The sequence below is a fragment of the Camelina sativa genome, chromosome 20, assembly GCF_030686135.1.
Source record: "Camelina sativa cultivar CO46 ecotype springtype chromosome 20, ASM3068613v1".
NCBI lineage: Eukaryota > Viridiplantae > Streptophyta > Magnoliopsida > Brassicales > Brassicaceae > Camelina > Camelina sativa.
The window spans coordinates 5912761-5929958 of NC_141899.1; the positions used below are offsets into that span (position 1 = coordinate 5912761).

Here is a 17198-nt window from a genome sequence, read left to right on the forward strand (position 1 = left end):
CAAAGCGAAGCTTTTGCTCTACGAAATAGTGTCCGGTAGAAGTAGCTTTCGTTGAAGGACAAATATGCTAATAAATAGTGATATCATTCACAACCGTATAATAGCATATCTAGTTAGGTAACTTTATCAACCATCTGAAAACACCAATCCACATGTTTTGAGACCAAAATGTCTATCAAGACTGGTGGTCTACATTGTGCTTTGTTAAATGTCTATAAGGGCAAGTAAGTATTTTTGTCGCAGGCAAAGGTAGTGATTATGCTTTGTTAAAGTTTCAAGGCCCACATTGCAGGTGTCCCACAGGTCTCAGCGACCGGACCATCATCTTAATTACCTTCTTTTTTTGGTCTCACATGCGTCAATATTCTTAAAATATCAACACTGAGATGTTTCTTCACTCTTGTTTAAGAGCAACTGTTAACAACAATTTGGTATTTTTATAAATTGATGACTGTGAATGTATAACCACAATAGTATGTGTTAAAATTTGGCTTATAATACCTATACTTTCGTTAGCATTTACATGGTATTTACTCTTTATAATATTCGACAGTAATATCATAAGCCGAACCTAGTCATCATGATGTTTTAATAAGTCCCAACAAAATAACCTAAACATAAAAGTATGTAATCATCATAGTTGTGAACTTATTTTCTCCTATTTATATATTCAATTAAGCACACCACAAAAGGAACAAAAGGAATAGAACAATGCAAGCTCTAATTTTGATGCTGCTTTAGTATCAACAAGAGACTTACCAAGACAAAATGGGTTAAGACAGATAACGCTTTATAGTAGAAAGATGAGACAAAACATAAGACTCCATAAAATAAGAACGGTAAGAGCATGTGGGACGAACAGACATGGACATTCAGATACTAACACCTGACATTCTGATAACCTTTTTGGGACCATCTCTTGGTTGTGGCTTTGGAGAAAAAACACGCAAAACATCAACATCCCCTTCACCAAAAACCAAACAAGTTTCTCTACAACTTGTCTAGAGAACAAAAATGAGATCTCCAAGATAAGAAAATATCAGCAAAATTTTTTTATAAGGATTCTTTAATCCTGAAATCTACACTATCATGTTTTTCTACCGAGACAAACCAGATCAGTGATGCAACAAGAATACACTCAATACAGACAAAACATTAACATGGATTTATGCTGGAATTATTGAGTCTATGTGACTCTGGGTTTTGTTGAGTTTGTTGGCTAATCCCTCGGCTTCTTTGCCTTTTACAAGTTTACAAATTAAGTCATAAAAAGGGACGAACCTTGACACTGTTCATAAGCTATCCTCTGGTTTCTTATCATTTGAGCAAGACTCCAGGTATGAGATCACAAGATCAGCTGCTTTGCAACCTGATGCGATTGATTTCCCAACAGATAGCCCTCCTCGATGATTACCTGTTCATTTTTGTCGTGCACAATAGATAAATAACTGCAATGAATCATCTCAAGACCATAGACTGGCTACATTCATCATCATGGATCATATATTTAATGCTTTCTATCTACAAGACTGAAACTTTTATCGAAGTAACCTGCGTAGAAGAACCCGGGTAGATCTTTCTCCATCTTGTCAACAGCTTCCATGACCGTGTCATAGCTGCTGTCATACAATGGGAATGCTTTCCTCCAGTAGTAATGGCTGCAATTAACATATATTGTTGATATATAAGGGTAATCTCCTTTTTCATACAGTAAACGATAAAATGAAAAAAAAAACTCCAAATTTCACATACTTGACAAACTCAGGTTCACCTTCGACCCCCAAAAGTCGCTGAAGGTCAGAAGTCACAACTTGTTTCAATTCATCTCTACAAATATAGAACCGGAAAAGAGATTTAGAAAGAATCAGATGAAGGATGGGAAAAATGGTATAAATGTCTTAATAATTCGTAGCTTCAAAACGATCGTGCATCACAATTTTAGTGACTTAACATGGTTGAGTTTGTGTTGAAATGCTCTGAAAATTTTAAAGCAGTCAGATTTCTTACGTGGAAGCTTTGGCTAGTTCCTGGTTCCTACTCCCACCAATAAAAGTTGTATATAGATGAAGGTCACTAGGGCACCGATCTGGAAACATCATCGAGGAAAAGAGTGTACCTACATATAGAGTATAAAGTGTTGATAATTATAAAAGGAGAAATATATGACTATTGGTTTTAATCATGGCCTAGGACATCAACAACTTACCAAGAGTTCTGAAACCATGTTTTTGCTCCTTAGATGGAATGACTACCCCAAAGCCTTCTAGAGGTCTCTTTACTTTCTCCTTTGTGAATGTGGTGATTATAACCGAGAGGGGCATGTACTTGATCTGAACAATTAACAAGATCAACATCAAGATGCAATTAAGTTGGGATAAAGAGTACATTTAAGAGATAACTAATCATGTGATGAAGTTCTTTGATGTCTCACATTAATATTTTCATTATCAGTTATGGATTAGAAAAATATAAGACAGCACGAAAGGATGGACTAAATCTAGATGTAGGCCTAATACTCTCAAGCAAAAACTTCTGAAAATTAGACAAGACACAATTACCTCGGGGAGAAAGTTGAGCTGAAAGGGCTGTCCTCCTTTCATAACCTCCATCTCCTTCACATTACACAGAGGAGCCTATAATACATAAAAAATTGTCAGATGAGAGGTTCTCCAAGTTTCATATCACGTCCGGAAAACACTACTAACCGTCATAATTACAGCATCATAATGGAGGTTTCGTCTCTGCGTCTCACTATGAGCAACACACCCTAGAGACCAGCTCTCATGTCTTGATCCAGAATCGTAAGATAAAGAGAGAACCTTGGAGTCTAAATTGAGCTCATCATGTGAGAGTCCTTTGCACAACATATCAGGAAGAATCTGCAATATCCAAAGTGGAAACATACCAACAACAAAGTGGTACAGAGCAAGAAGAACATGAGTAGTACGGCAAAAAATTTCTATGAAAGAATTTTTGGCATATTTTGAGAATGCATCACCTGCATTCCACCCTTAAAAGAGAATGACCCGCGCGAACCCTTTTTTGTGCCAGGAGAACTCCTTGATTTTCCACTTTTACCCTCTTTAGCGGCAAATTTTGTTTTGACTGCGCCTACTATAATAGAGCCAAAACTGAAACGAAAATATAATATATTTAGCACCTAACCAGAGAACAGTTAAAGAGCTCAGTCATCGCCACAGAATCAGCATAGAGAAGTCAGAACCAGGTAGCCAAACCCAAAATAAGAAATGCTATCTTTGTCCGTAAAACTTTTCTGCGTACCATACTACACATCACGGAACCAAAAAATTGTTTGATATTACCACGTATATAATGACACTAGTAAAGGAATGACAAACTCAAAACCTGATTGCATCACCCTATTAAAAGAGAAAAGAATCTTGGAATATATTCAAGCAAAAATCGTTAAATACAGATAGTTACATGAGAGATTACCTTTTCTCTATATTCCAGAGATCTGGAAAAGAATACTTCATCTGATCATAAATCGTAGGGAGGGATATAAACATGAGTAAAATCAAGCAATAAACGAAGACAATATGTTAAGTGCAAAGTGGCTCACTGAAAGGGAATCAGGATCCGCAGCACTTGTTCCACCTACGAAAGGGTCGATGAGATAGTCCACAACCTTACAAATGAAAAACATCAAAACGAGACACATGAAAGTAAGTTCACAATTTTTAACATCGATAAAGATAGTCCAGAATTGGTGTTGACACATGCAAAGAAAGTTGAAACAAAACAATGAGATTCTAATGTTTAAAACCAAATTTTAGGATTAGGTAGCGACAAACCTCTTGTCCAAAATGGCGTTGAAAGAACCCGCTTACACTACATCAGAGACAATGGGAAGTGAAACGGAAGTTCCAAATTTCTGTGATTGAGATTGCTGACGGTCTGAGTAAAAAAATTAAGTTAGGCTCACCTTTCTAGTGCAGATGCGTCTGACACTTTTGAAGACAATGCATGTTTCTTCCATAAAAACGGTTCCAACAAGATTTCAAACTGCAAGTAAAGGCCTAGTACTTTTAGTGATATTTGAGATACTGATAAGATAAAAATACATTGGTAGAAAAGAGCGTCTAGTTTCTGGTAGTAGTAGTCCATATAAAGTTAAACACCGTATGTCTCAAATGACCATCAAGAGTCAAGAACAAATAACCAGTGTATTTATATCTCGAGAAATCTACCTTAGATTGGGTAGAGAGCACACTACTTGTGACCAGCGCTATCGGATTTGTTGGTATCTAGCATGAAAACAGAGAAAATCTCAGCTTCGTAAATTAGATAGGAGAACAACTCACGACATGAAGAATAAACAACCCATAAGAACAAGGAAAACAAGTATAGGTTACCAACTTACCATCACAGGTACACCATTCCGCACAATATACCGCTTTTTCTGAGAAATTGGCTGAAACAATAGAGAATGATCAAATAAGAGGGGTGGAGAAACACAACTAGCAAAATCAACAACAAAAGAAAGCACTCACAAATTGTTTTTTGTCACGAAGGCCAAGATCATCGAGCAAAGTCCCAACTTCTGGCTCAGCCTCAGTCTGCATATGATGCAGCAATACACCGGAATCAAGAAAGACATATAATCTAAAACCAACTGAAACAGATCTGTACGATAAAGCAAACTACCATAGTGTTAGCTCCTTGGTCCCAAATCAAGCCATTATGCATAGCACTCCTCAATTTCCCACCTGCTCTTCCGTCAGCTTCAAACACAGTCACATTCAAACCCTTCGATTTCAATTTGTAAGCCGCCGCAAGACCACTTCAAAAACCATTTAAAAAAAAAAAAACATATCTATGAGCTAATTGGTTGCAATTACTCAAAATTGATAACAAATAAAACTCAGATCAAAGAGCTCACAACCGACCCAAAGCTGGAGCAAAATTCAGGAGAATCACACAGCACAATATAGAGAGAAAGAGATGGAAGAAACACAATGCAGGAGATTGAATTTGCTATGAGAAATTACCTTACACCTGCACCTACGACTGCAACTCTTTTTCCAGAAACCGCTTCGAATTCTATAACCAAAAGAAATTAGCAAAAAAACAATTCAGTGCAAAGAGACAGATAGTTCAACGATTCTGGAATGCCGAAGCTGAATATGAAAACTGGACATAAAACCCAAAAGTTTTTACTTACTTGTATCATCATGATCAGCTACTGCAGCAGACGCCATTGTTTGTTTTATCAGCAAAAGCCAAGACAATTCCAATCTCTTCTGACCAGACGAAAGCACGACGGAAATAAAGTAGAAAAATAAAATAAATACAGCGGCAAAAATTTCAGCTTATTCAGAAACGACAACAAAAAGTGACGTTTTATTTCCTCAGGCCCATTAACATCAGTTTTTTTCTCTAACGGGCCCTTACTCATGTCTTCGTATCCAAACAAGATTTTACTTCTATTTCCTTTTGTTAATGTCTTCACATCCAAACCAATAAAACATGATTCATAAGTACCGACGGATCATGCTTTATATGTCGAATACATAAAAGATGGGTTTGTGTTGAAACGTATAGGAGAAAGATCTAGTATACGTTTTCTATTTTGAAACGGATCGTGCGAACCTCAACATCACAAAGTTTTCTTAACGAGCTGGTGAACTTTTCTACCAAATTGGTTAAATTTGCACCAACAAAAGTACGAAAACAAAACTATAGTATATATATATAGTTGGTGACGTAAACACACTTGGTCAATCAACTCTCGTCTCTCGTCAAATAATCCACACAGATTTTAGCAACAAAAAAAAACATTAACAAGATCTTATCTAAAATTTTGTATTCCCGACCAAAAAGCATTCGTTATTCATAAGGCAGTTTTTTTAATTTTAATTTATTGTGCATTTGGGAAACTAAAGGAATGCAAAAGTTTGTTGGTAGTTATCGTGGTAGTTAGTTTAATCGATGAAATTGAAAAGTAGTACTTTTTAATTTCTATAAGATCATAATTACTATTACATTATGAGAAAAGTACTACTAATAATTGCTTTTTTGAGCATACCATCTTTGAATATTAACTTAACGAGTAAGCTCAATAGGAAAATCAAATTATAAACAAATAAGTTGTGCTGAGATTACGAGAACATTATATGGCCCATTTATACAACAATATCAAAAATTTGAATCTACAGTGTACTAGATTTGAGCATTACCGCATGGGATGAATGAAAAGGAAAAGTCATTTTGCTTTAAGGTAGACTAAATTTTAAGATTAATTTATATTAGAGACATGATATTTGCTTGCGCCATGGAACTTTAAGATTGAAGCAAACTAATTAAATAATTAATCTCTGCCGCCTAATATGAATTCGAAATCATATAGTATTTGATTCACACGTATAAATCATGTAAGACTGTCTTTCATTATCTTTTTCAAATTTCAAAACTGATAAAGTAACAAAGTTTTGCTTTTGTCATTTTTGATTATATTCCATCGGCATTGTTTGATTACACTTTCTTTCATCACATCCTAATTAATTAATTAACTAAGAAGAACAAATTAAACAATTTTAAAAATGGTCGAGGATTTGAATTTTTGAATATTCTATATATTCCGACTTTGAGTTTGAGTGTTTATACTTTATAGTTTTCGCTTTTGTCAATTTAAATTTAATTTAGTCTGGTATAGTTGGAGTTACATTTTAAATTCAAAGAAAATAGCGATCCATTTGGTTGTTGGATTGGTTTTGAGTAAGAAAAATTGTGTAAGGTAAATTGACGACAAAAAGAAAGGCTAAACACGTTTACCTTTAAGTAGTTACTAGTTAGTCAGATTTGTTGTTCATAAAATCATTAAGACTTATAAATATTCTTAAGTATGATTGTTAACAGATTATGGTAGGGGATTATGAGATGTGGTCCATGGTTTGTCCTAATTAGTAATTTACAAGGAAAATGATTCCAAACTCGCGGTTTCCGTAAAACCGGTGAATATTTGATACTTCTTATTTTTATTTTCTAATAATTTTCTGATATTTATTTCATTTTCCCGAATTAATCTACTTTGTTAGTTTGTTGAGCCAAATTAACCCCTTTTTCTGGTTAACACTTAAGGGTTATTGGTTTGGAATTTAAATAGAGTTTTAAACACTTTAAATATTATGTAGAATTTATTGTTATTAGATCAAGATTTTGTTAAATTCTGTTAAACTTTGGGGTTATTAGTTTGTGATTTGTAAAAAATTATTTAAAATCTTAACAAATTATTGGATTCAAACTTTTATAAAATCAATAAAAATTTTGTGTTATTCAATTAAAACAAAAAAATCTAGGATTGTTAATGAATTCAATTACTATGTTATTTGTTCATAAATTTTACAAACTTTATGTACAAACTACAAAACAAAGTCATGAAAAATATCACAAAATATATAGATTGTTTGGAGCACTTTACAAGACTTTAGAAAACTAATCAACAAAACTATAGAATACTCTCTAGCAATCTTTAAAAAAATTTCACTTATTCACTTTTAATGATTTTGTTAAATTCTTCAAAATTCTTTATAAATTAGAATCTAATAACATCGAAATTATCTTTAATGGCATTACCAAACACCAAAATTGTTGTTGGTAATTTGTCGACGAAGCACACAACTACCGTGCTTCGTCAAATCTTTTCTCGGTTTGGCACAATTATCGGTCTCGCATATCTCCTGACAAAAATCTTTGTTATATATCTTATTCGAGCGAAACATAAGTTTATATGGCTAAAGGCGGCGGCGGCGGGTTGATTTCACTCGGCAGAAAATTAATAGTTCTACCTAAACTCCCACCTGACGGAAAATTCAAGCATGAAGTGGAGAAAGCAACTGCACTTGCTCTAGAGATGGCAGAAAGTAAGGATCCGACAATCCCAGTCCCGGTCCCTAGTGAGATTGCAAAAATTAAAGAGCCGGCAGTCCCAGTCCCGGTCCCGAAGAGATACAGCCCGGTCTCACGGTTTAGTAGATCACGTCCAGAGAATCGAGATACATCAAAGAACGGTAAAAATATATAAATTGTTTGGAGCACTTTACAAGACTTTAGAAAACTAATCAACAAAACTATAAAATACTCTCTAGCAATTTTTAAAAGAATTTCACTTATTCACTTTTAATGATTTTGTTTAAGTCTTCAAAATTCTTTATAAATTAAAATCTAATAACATCATCCCCTTAATACTACTGTTTTGTTTTGTGACAATAACTAAAATCAATATGTAATATGCATTCTAACGGGTTCAAATTCACATCGTGACATAAGAACGACCATTATAATGTAAACTATGTAATAACCACTAAGCTATATGCTTTAAATCCTTTATGAAAATAAAATCTTTTATGTTTTATCAAAAAAGAGTCAAATATTTTCACTCGTCACTAGACGTTATTTATATGACCGACGGCATGTATTGTCAACAAAAGTATTGAATTAAATACTTTATAAGGCACATATTAAATGGAATCAAACATATAATTTCATGTCGCAATCTGGATCACGAGATCTTCCCGCAACATGAATGTCCAAACTAGCTAGGATTCGATGAATATCACGTTCTTTCCAGGTCAACTCATTTTCATTGAATAAACAATAACCTAACATACCAAATTATATATTTGGGCTCATACTCATGAAGTTAGAATTCATTCGAGCAAACATGTACTGACTCTATACTATATTATATATTTTGATGTGAAAATGTTTTCTTCCTAAAGTTAGATCAATATAAGCAGAAAAAAACATTAATTCTAACCAAGTTTTATACTATAAGCCATTCTATTTCTACCCTCTTTCGTTAGCAGAAATGAATAGGAAAATATGAGGTGCAATTTGTAATACTAGATTGTTGTTATTATTGTTTGATCGATCAATATTTTACTACTTGTATTGTTATCCCCCATTCCATCTATATGCTTTAAAGTCCTGTTTCAAGATCTTGGCTAAAATCTTGGGATTATTTTTTTAAAAAGAAATATTGAATTATTTCCGGAGTTAATCAATTTACACGTCAATTCAGAAATAATTAGATGGGACTATATGTTGAACTAACCAAAATAGTCATATCTACAGAGACGTATTCCACGAATGTGAGTTGTTAATGGTTGATGAAGAGTCAACCTCATGACGAGTCTCGTGTTCCCCGTACGTACGATTACGAAGTTATGGTCCTATCCTATTTATATCTGTAATTCTCTCATCCCATATATATATTTCCACCGACTTCTCAAATACTCTCTCTACCACACTTTGATCTTTCTTGTATCATTCAAAGATCTCACTTACATCACTTCTAGCTCTTTCTCTTCCTCCATTTGATCGCCCACCGTTTTTAACTTTTTTTGATAATGATCTGTATTCCTACTCGAGTTACATCGTCCACGACAAAGAAATACAGAGAGTTATAATTGTGAAGATCTGTGCATGCATGTTTTTAAAACCTTCACTATTGGTTATTTTGGTATGTCGCATATAATAAACTCTCACTGCGATGCATTCATCACATAATGCCAAAAACAATATGGCCAAATTAAATATCTCCATTCAGTCATTCACAATTTCCCAACAATATAAAAATAGTAGATTGATGTCCAAGAAAATAAAATAATAACCAAAGAACGTAGTTTGAGAGACATAGCTGGATTAATTGAGCAGGGGAGAGTTGTAGGGTTGTAGCTATAGGAGTGAGCAAAAGAGTATGGGACAGTGAACAAGATAAATAATCTTCATACTGAGTGATAAGTTTCTGTATTAGCAAAACGAACAATCTCTCAACAATCTTATCTACCTTTCCATTTACCTCCAATATTTTTATTCTACTTCTGTCTTCTTTCCCAACTAATGTATACCTAAATTTGACATGAACTTTGTTTAGAAGAACTCCCTATCTTAAGAAAAATTAGCCTTGTTCCTATATATTTCGTCTTTTACACTTATGGTTGTTAATATATATAACTAATGGCGGTTATTTCAGGTCATCAACCAAAACACCAATTGTATACACGAAGAGGCCAACAAATGATTCTTTTACATATCAGCACCAAAAAATTAGTTATGATTAAAAACGAGGTAAGCAATATGCATTGGCAATCTTAACATCATGGTATACCATGTGTGATTTTGAACTTTTATTAAATTACTAAAAAAATCACATATGTTTCCCGTTTATGTTCTACTTAATACGCAAACAAAATGGTATTAATTACCAAAATTAATGTTTTTGTCATTTATCAACAATTCAGATTATTTTCTATTTATTATATGCCATTGCACCCAGGACCAGTCAGCACAACGCGCACTATGTATAGTAAAAAAGTTTACTACTATAATAAAATCACGGTTATAAAACGAGACCCACACATACACTATTCTCATTAATAAATTTACCTATTTTAACCATTCTTCATTTTTTTATAACCGTGGTTGAAACTGTAAAATTGCGTTTTCAATAAATTCTCACACTCGTCTTCTTCTTCCCATCCCTGGCGCTCACTTCTTTTCAAGTTCTCTCTCTATCCTCTCTATCCTCTCTCTCTCTCTCCTCGAGCTTCGCGTCTGCAAAGAGACAAAAACCCAAATCCTGGGACTTCGGTCAACGACTTACTACGGCGGCGTAAGGATCATATAGTTAAACTCCGACGATGACGGTTTTCTCCGGCAAACAAGTCGTTCCCGTAGATTACGAAGCAGAGGTATCGCAGCGGCTTCTAGACGCTATCCTCGACGGAGATTTCAAAACGGCGTCGGATTGTGTCTCTGATCCACTCCTCGACGTTAACTTCGTCGGCGCTGTCAGCTTAAAAACGAGGAGGAGCGAAGTCTTGCTCCGTGATGAGTCTCCCAGTGAAGTCAGAGTCGAGTACGAAGAGTTCAAAACTGATGTAACGGCGTTGTTCCTCGCCGTTAATTTCGGAAACGTAGCTCTCGTCAAGAAGTTACTGGTAAGTTATTCTTAACGTTTCTAGCTTTTTTAGATTTTGAAACTGATAAAACACAATCTGCAATCATTTTTTTTTTCCTAACGCGGATTTATCAGTCATTAATTATATTAATTTCGTTGTTATTTAGTTAATCAATCGGTTTAAATCATGCTTGTTTTTTTTGAATTAACGCTAATCATGCTTGTTTTGATTTGAAATAATTTTTTTCATTTATTTGTTTTGATTTATTTACTTACCTTTGTGTGTTTGAAACTATTGTTACGTTTCATTGACGCAATCGTTGGATAATTGATTTCCTCGTGATTTCCTTTTTTTTTTTTTTTTTTTTTTTATATTAGTGGTGTGATTCGTTCGTGGTACTTTTTATGTCTCTTGAATTAAAAGACCCAAAAATATATGTTATGTCTGAAGCTTACTTTACTTGTATTCCTCCTTTTTCGAAATTCAAATTTCGGACACTGATTTATTTATTTTATTCTCTCTGTTTTTGACTTGAAAACTGGTTCCATTAATCTCATTTTGATTTCATGATAGTTTGATCTTTCTCAATTCTCATCAATTAAACTTTGTTAAATCTCTAAAACAGAACTCAAGTACTTTATTTCCAACAGGTTAAAGCAGAACACAAGTACTCTGTTTGAATATTACTCTTACTTGTCTATACTTAGCTTTACTAGTAATATTTTTTTTATTCTTGTTTAAAAATGTGGATCGGATTCCGTGCTAGTTTTTAAAAAGAGATATTTAACAATTATACCATATTCAAAACTCAAACTTTTCCAATGTACCACATTCAAAACTCTTTTTTCAATGTACCACATTGTTCATGACAAAATGACCATTGTACCCCTGGTGTGGTTGTGGTGTCGTTGTGGACATGTTTTGATGGACCAGACCCAGTGATACCTCTATGAAAGACGTCGTCCACAATCCAGCCATGTTTACAATGTGGACCATACAATTTGGTTGTAGATGGATCAGATCTGGTGAACCAGTTCCTGTGGACCAAATCTCTTTTTTTTTTTGTAGACAAGTTGGTTTTTGTTGTTTGTGGACAAGTTATACTTAATTAGACTTTTAGATACTAAGTTTCATGGTTTGTATAGTACTAGTTTCATAACTTGTCCACAATGTCCACTTGTCCTTTATTAAATTTGTCATGCATTAGATTATTCACAAAAATTCTAGTAAACAACATTTTTATTAACCCGGTGGACCAGTTTCAAACTTGCACAAAGGAGAGACAACTAGTCATTTATTTATTTATGTTCTAGACAAGTAATTTAAGTTAGTGGACAAGTTTGTACTCCTCAAATTGTCTACAAGACTTGTCATATTAGCAGAAGGGCAAAAACGTCATTCTGCCTCACATTTGTGGTAGATCTGAAAAGGAATATCAATTGTGGTACATTTGGAAAGTTTTGTGGAAAATGTGGTAAATTAAACTAAATTCCCTTTTAAAAATATTCATAACCTGTTGACTAGCTTCAATCTCACTGGTTGGGGTATTAGGAATCTTCCAAGATGCCAAAAACGTGATTATAAACAATTAATTTTATCTTGAAGTCACAGATTTATTTTTTACTCTGTTGCTGAAATACGCCAGTATAATTTTTGGATCTGAATTGCTCTTCAATGATGGATATTTTGAGACACAAGAGTTTCCAAAAGTTCACTATTTAGTTTGCAGTGATAATTGAGTGATTTTGATTTGATTCTCTTGTTTTCCTGAAAGTAACTTATGACTTTTAGTACGACAAGAAAGTGTTGATATATACAATCACATCCATGTAGCTTGTTTGTGAAACAGAACCTGAGGCCCCTCCATTAGGTGTTGTCATTTGTCATTGGCTGCATCTAGTGTAGACGGATACTATATTCGTATACTTCCTTCTTTCTTTTTAAGTCATCATCAGATGTCTGAGATCAAGCCATGCTCCTGTGTGTCAGGGTTGTTCCCTCATGTTCATGTAGATCCATTTCAATTATTTAGTTCCCATTATTGTAGAACTTAACTATTATACACAGCCTTTTTTATTTGTCTTCTTCTGGTTTCTGTATTCACCCCACGTGGAGTCATTAGCAACTTGCAGTATATTTAATAATCTTAACAGTGATCTGACCTTTTTACTGTAATTTCATCTCACAGAACATTGGAGCTGATGTGAACCAGAAGCTCTTCAGGGGATTTGCAACAACTGTAGCTGTAAGGGAAGGTCATTTCGATGTATTTGAGATTCTACTCAAAGCCGGTGCTTCTCAGCCTGCTTGTGAGGAAGCCCTACTAGGTGCTAGCTGTCACGGACGCTCGAGGTTCGCTGAGCTGCTCATGGGAACTGATCTTATTCGTCCACAAGTCGCTGTGCATGCTCTAGCCACTGCTTGTTGCAGAGGTTTTGTGGACGTCGTAGGAACCTTGCTCAAAGTAAGTTTTCATCTTATGGTTTTAACATATATATGACCACTTAAAGAGTTGTTCAATAGCATATAACAGAAGACATCTCCATCTTATTGCTTCATTACAGTGCGGAGTAGATGCTAATTCAACGGATAGGCTTCTTCTTCAATCTTCAAAACCTTCTCTTTACACAAATGTTGACTGTACAGCTCTTGTCGCTGCCATTGTCAATAGGCAAGTCTCTGCTGTCCGCGTTTTACTACAGGTAAGTTTTGGCTCTGCAAAATTTAAAATTTGTTCCCTGCAAGGAGAGAATATGTTTCTAAGACATCCAAGCTTTTCTTGTAATGATATGCACAGGCTGGTATCAAGACAGATATCATGGTTAGGCTTGGAGCATGGTCATGGGACACTAACACTGGAGAAGAGTTCAGGATTGGAGCTGGAGTGGCTGAGCCTTACCCTTTGACCTGGTGTGCTGTAGAATACTTTGAAACCAGTGGCGACATTTTGCGTTTGTTGCTCAAAGTTCAGTCTCCAGACGCTCCTCACAACGGTCGGACACTTCTCCATCATGCTGTCCTCTGCGGCAACCAGGGAGCAGTCAGAATCCTCCTCAACTGCGGCGCCGATCCAGAGACTCCTATCGAAACTTCACGAGGCATTGGACTCCGGCCGATTCATATTGCTGCACGTGATGGATCAGTGGAGATCACACAACAGCTAGTTAGCTTTGGCTGCGATATAAACTCGAAGAATGATGCTGGGAACACAGCCCTGCTGATCTCTACAAAACACAAACATTCAGAATGCGTAAAGGTGCTCGCCCTTGCTGGTGCTGATTTCGGTTTAGTGAACAAGATTGGTCATTCTGTTGTTTCGGTTGCTGAGTCAAACAAGTGGTCTCTCGGATTAGAACGAGTACTTCTTGAACTGATACGGTTCGGTGTGGTTCCACATTCAAGCAACGCTTCAGTATTCTCGCCTTTGCTATACGTGGCTAAAGCAGGAGATGCCGAGGCGCTTAAATCTCTTGTAAAAGCAAAAGACATCTTCTTGGACTATCAAGACGAGGAAGGCTTTTCGGCTGCAATGCTAGCTGCCATGAATGGCCACGTAGAAGCGTTCAGAGTCCTAGTCTACACAGGCGCAGACATGAAGCTATATAACAACTCTGGCGACACAGTAGTCTCTCTGTCTGAGAAGAACGGTAACCGTGACGTGATAGAGAAGGTGATGCTCGAGTTTGCTCTTGAGAAGGACAACAGGAACATGGCAGGCGGGTTCTATGCTCTACACTGTGCTGCACGGCGTGGAGACGTCAAGGCGGTGGAGCTTTTGAGTGGAAAGGGATACGATCTGGACATCCCGGATGGAGATGGCTACACTCCACTCATGCTTGCGGCCACAGAAGGCCATGGACATATGTGTGAATTCCTAATGGCCCGTGGTGCAAACTGCCATGCTAGGAACAAGAGAGGGGAAATGCTAATGGACCTCGCGACTGGTGATGCGGAGAAGGTGATACGTAACGAGTTGTCTCGAAGGTTTGTGATAGAAGGAAGCAGTGTGATGAAACACACCAAGGGAGGGAAAGGGAAGAAGCATGGCAAGGAATTGAGAATGTTGGAATCAAGTGGAATACTAAGTTGGGGAAAGTCGCGAAAGAGGAACGTGGTTTGCAAGGAAGTAGAGATCGGGATGAGCCAGCGGTTTAGGAAGAATCGTAAGGGGAAAAGCGATGCAGGGGAGGAAGAAGAAGGGATGTTCCGAATAGTGACTACAGAAAACAAGGAGGTTCATTTTGTGTGTGAAGGTGGATTGGTGTGTGCACAGATGTGGGTGAGGGGAATAAGACTTGTGACCAGAGAGACTATTTGTGGGATAAGTCATATTCAGAATTAGACTGTTGTTTTGTATATAAATAAGTTTTGAGAAAGGGAGCTTCATTTTGAAGGTAGCATGCTTCTTCTGATGGGTTGGGGCTGAGGGTGTTTATAGTTGTTGGGTTGGCTTAAGAAGATTTGTTCAAATTATAGGTCTGATATCTGCAGTATATTTTTGTAGTAGCTCAAGTTGCTTATGAATGGAATCTAGTTGATTTGAGATTCTCCAAATTGGTTATTACTCTGGCCAGAGCAGAGACTATTATACAATGCATGTCGAAGTTCAAAATAAAAATATAAGCTATTTAACATTAATTTCATTGGATAAAATTGTATTTATCATTGCAATGTAGTGTCTTTATTTATAAGTGAAAACATTAAAAAAAAAATGTAATGATTTTGTAGGAATGAATTTTCAACCTAAAAAATATTAGTAAATTTTTATTAATATTTGATTTTATAAATAAATTTTATCACATGTAGTTTTCCAGTGCATACATGCATATATAAAACAAATTTGAAATATATAATAAAGTTGATAGGACATGATGAGGATGTTTGTATATCTTTATTTATGTTTTATTTTATAAATTTGCCCATTTAAAATTAGTTCCGACATGAATTAAAATTAGTATGTAAGAAATAACGACATATCAAAAATATTTTACTTATGAAATAACGACATATCAAAAATATCTTAAATAAAGTTGATTATTTATTACTAGTTATATTTTTTAATTTTTAATATTATTATTAATCTTAATTTCTAACTAGGCTATAGATTTAATGTGATGTATATATTGTGTTTAATATAAAATATTTAAATTGTATTAAAATGGATCCCAAACCAGCGTATTTTTCTCTCATCTGAACCAAAAGAGGTTCCGTAATCTCTTGCATTGAACACCCAGCTCTTTACCCCCTTAACTACGACGACAACAGCTCGTTTACTGACGACCGTACGCGTGGCAGGAGGATTATGACCGTTGATAGTTAAAACGCATTTTTATTTTTATTTTTACTAGGTATTAGCTCAGACAATGCGTGGTTGCATAATGGTTTTTATTATATTTATGAAATTTTCTTTAAATAAAATATTGTTCATTTTTTCTATTAACAATAACACAATCAAAGAAAGATTTTTTTATATATACTAAAATATGAATCTCAAAATTTCTTATAATAATGATGTGCAATTTAAACCCTACACTTTTGTCAACATTTTTGGTATGGTTATTTATTATACAAAATGTTCTATATAACAAAAATTAACAAATACTACACATAATTATTACAAAATTGATAAGCTGTATTAATATAAATAATAATATAGAAATTTAAACATTTTCCTAATATAAGTGAATCTATCTTTATCATGTTTTATAGAGGTTAATAATTGATTTAAAGAGTTTTTCTTAATTTCATTGCAAACATAAGACTGTAGAATAGTAAAATTAAATCAAATAAAATGATCAAAAGATTTAGTAACTACATATAAAAATATTATCTATAAAATAATCCTCATTTCAATGTTTAAAGCTATATATATTAATATTTAACCAAAAACATTTTGTCTTGAAAGATATATAAATTAGTGGGAGGAATGAATGTAGAATTATTGGGTAGGAGTTACATTTGAGTTAAATGTAGAATTATACAAGAATTTTTATGTGATTTAATTAGAAATAAATAAGTTAATTTTTTTTGAGTTAAAAGAAAAAGAATACAAGTGGTCCAATCAAAATTTAAACTTACACATGATTTGGTTGTTTGTTGATATAAACTCAACAGTCACACATAATAATTCAAATTCATATTATTATTGAAGTGACAAACAAAATTAGTTTTCTTATAAAATTATATGAATTTCAATCTAAAGATTTTTTAATTTAGGACTGAACTACATGTGTACATGTTACTTTCAATATAACTTTTGTCTTTATATGGCCT

General features: G+C 34.5%; 2 protein-coding genes across 2 annotated transcripts; one reads left to right on the top strand and one right to left on the bottom strand.

Annotated features, from left to right (window-relative positions):
- Positions 1–1037: 1037 nt before the first annotated feature.
- LOC104769653 (protoporphyrinogen oxidase 2, chloroplastic/mitochondrial) lies at positions 1038–5427 on the bottom strand. The gene is made up of 18 exons (XM_010493920.3): positions 5186–5427; positions 5013–5064; positions 4669–4804; positions 4515–4580; positions 4385–4435; positions 4212–4268; positions 3947–4026; positions 3816–3852; positions 3584–3649; positions 3457–3497; positions 2999–3131; positions 2706–2879; positions 2559–2633; positions 2207–2330; positions 2008–2116; positions 1753–1827; positions 1552–1658; positions 1038–1414 (listed from the first exon to the last, which is right to left on the bottom strand). Exons 1-18 carry the CDS (start codon positions 5220–5222, stop codon positions 1293–1295), a joined length of 1542 nt encoding a protein of 513 aa, XP_010492222.1. The 5' UTR covers positions 5223–5427; the 3' UTR covers positions 1038–1292.
- A 4881-nt stretch (positions 5428–10308) lies between these two features.
- On the top strand, positions 10309–15479 carry LOC104769657 (uncharacterized). Its single transcript, XM_010493922.3, has 4 exons — positions 10309–10964; positions 13114–13389; positions 13490–13627; positions 13723–15479. Exons 1-4 carry the CDS (start codon positions 10665–10667, stop codon positions 15265–15267), a joined length of 2259 nt encoding a protein of 752 aa, XP_010492224.1. The 5' UTR covers positions 10309–10664; the 3' UTR covers positions 15268–15479.
- The last annotated feature ends 1719 nt before the right edge of the window (positions 15480–17198 follow it).

What these genes read in the sequence shown, in the direction of transcription:
- LOC104769653 (XM_010493920.3), bottom strand. Translation starts at nt 5,222, where the DNA reads ATGGCGTCTGCTGCAGTAGCTGATCATGATGATACAA. An exon ending in AGCTCAACTTTCTCCCCGAG is followed by an intron (nt 2,331 to 2,558) that starts GTAATTGTGTCT and finishes TTAATTGTTCAG; the next exon opens with ATCAAGTACATGCCCCTCTC. An exon ending in GGTGAACCTGAGTTTGTCAA is followed by an intron (nt 1,659 to 1,752) that starts GTATGTGAAATT and finishes TGTTAATTGCAG; the next exon opens with CCATTACTACTGGAGGAAAG.
- LOC104769657 (XM_010493922.3), top strand. Translation starts at nt 10,665, where the DNA reads ATGACGGTTTTCTCCGGCAAACAAGTCGTTCCCGTAGATTACGAAGCA. An exon ending in TCGTAGGAACCTTGCTCAAA is followed by an intron (nt 13,390 to 13,489) that starts GTAAGTTTTCAT and finishes GCTTCATTACAG; the next exon opens with TGCGGAGTAGATGCTAATTC. An exon ending in CTGTCCGCGTTTTACTACAG is followed by an intron (nt 13,628 to 13,722) that starts GTAAGTTTTGGC and finishes TGATATGCACAG; the next exon opens with GCTGGTATCAAGACAGATAT.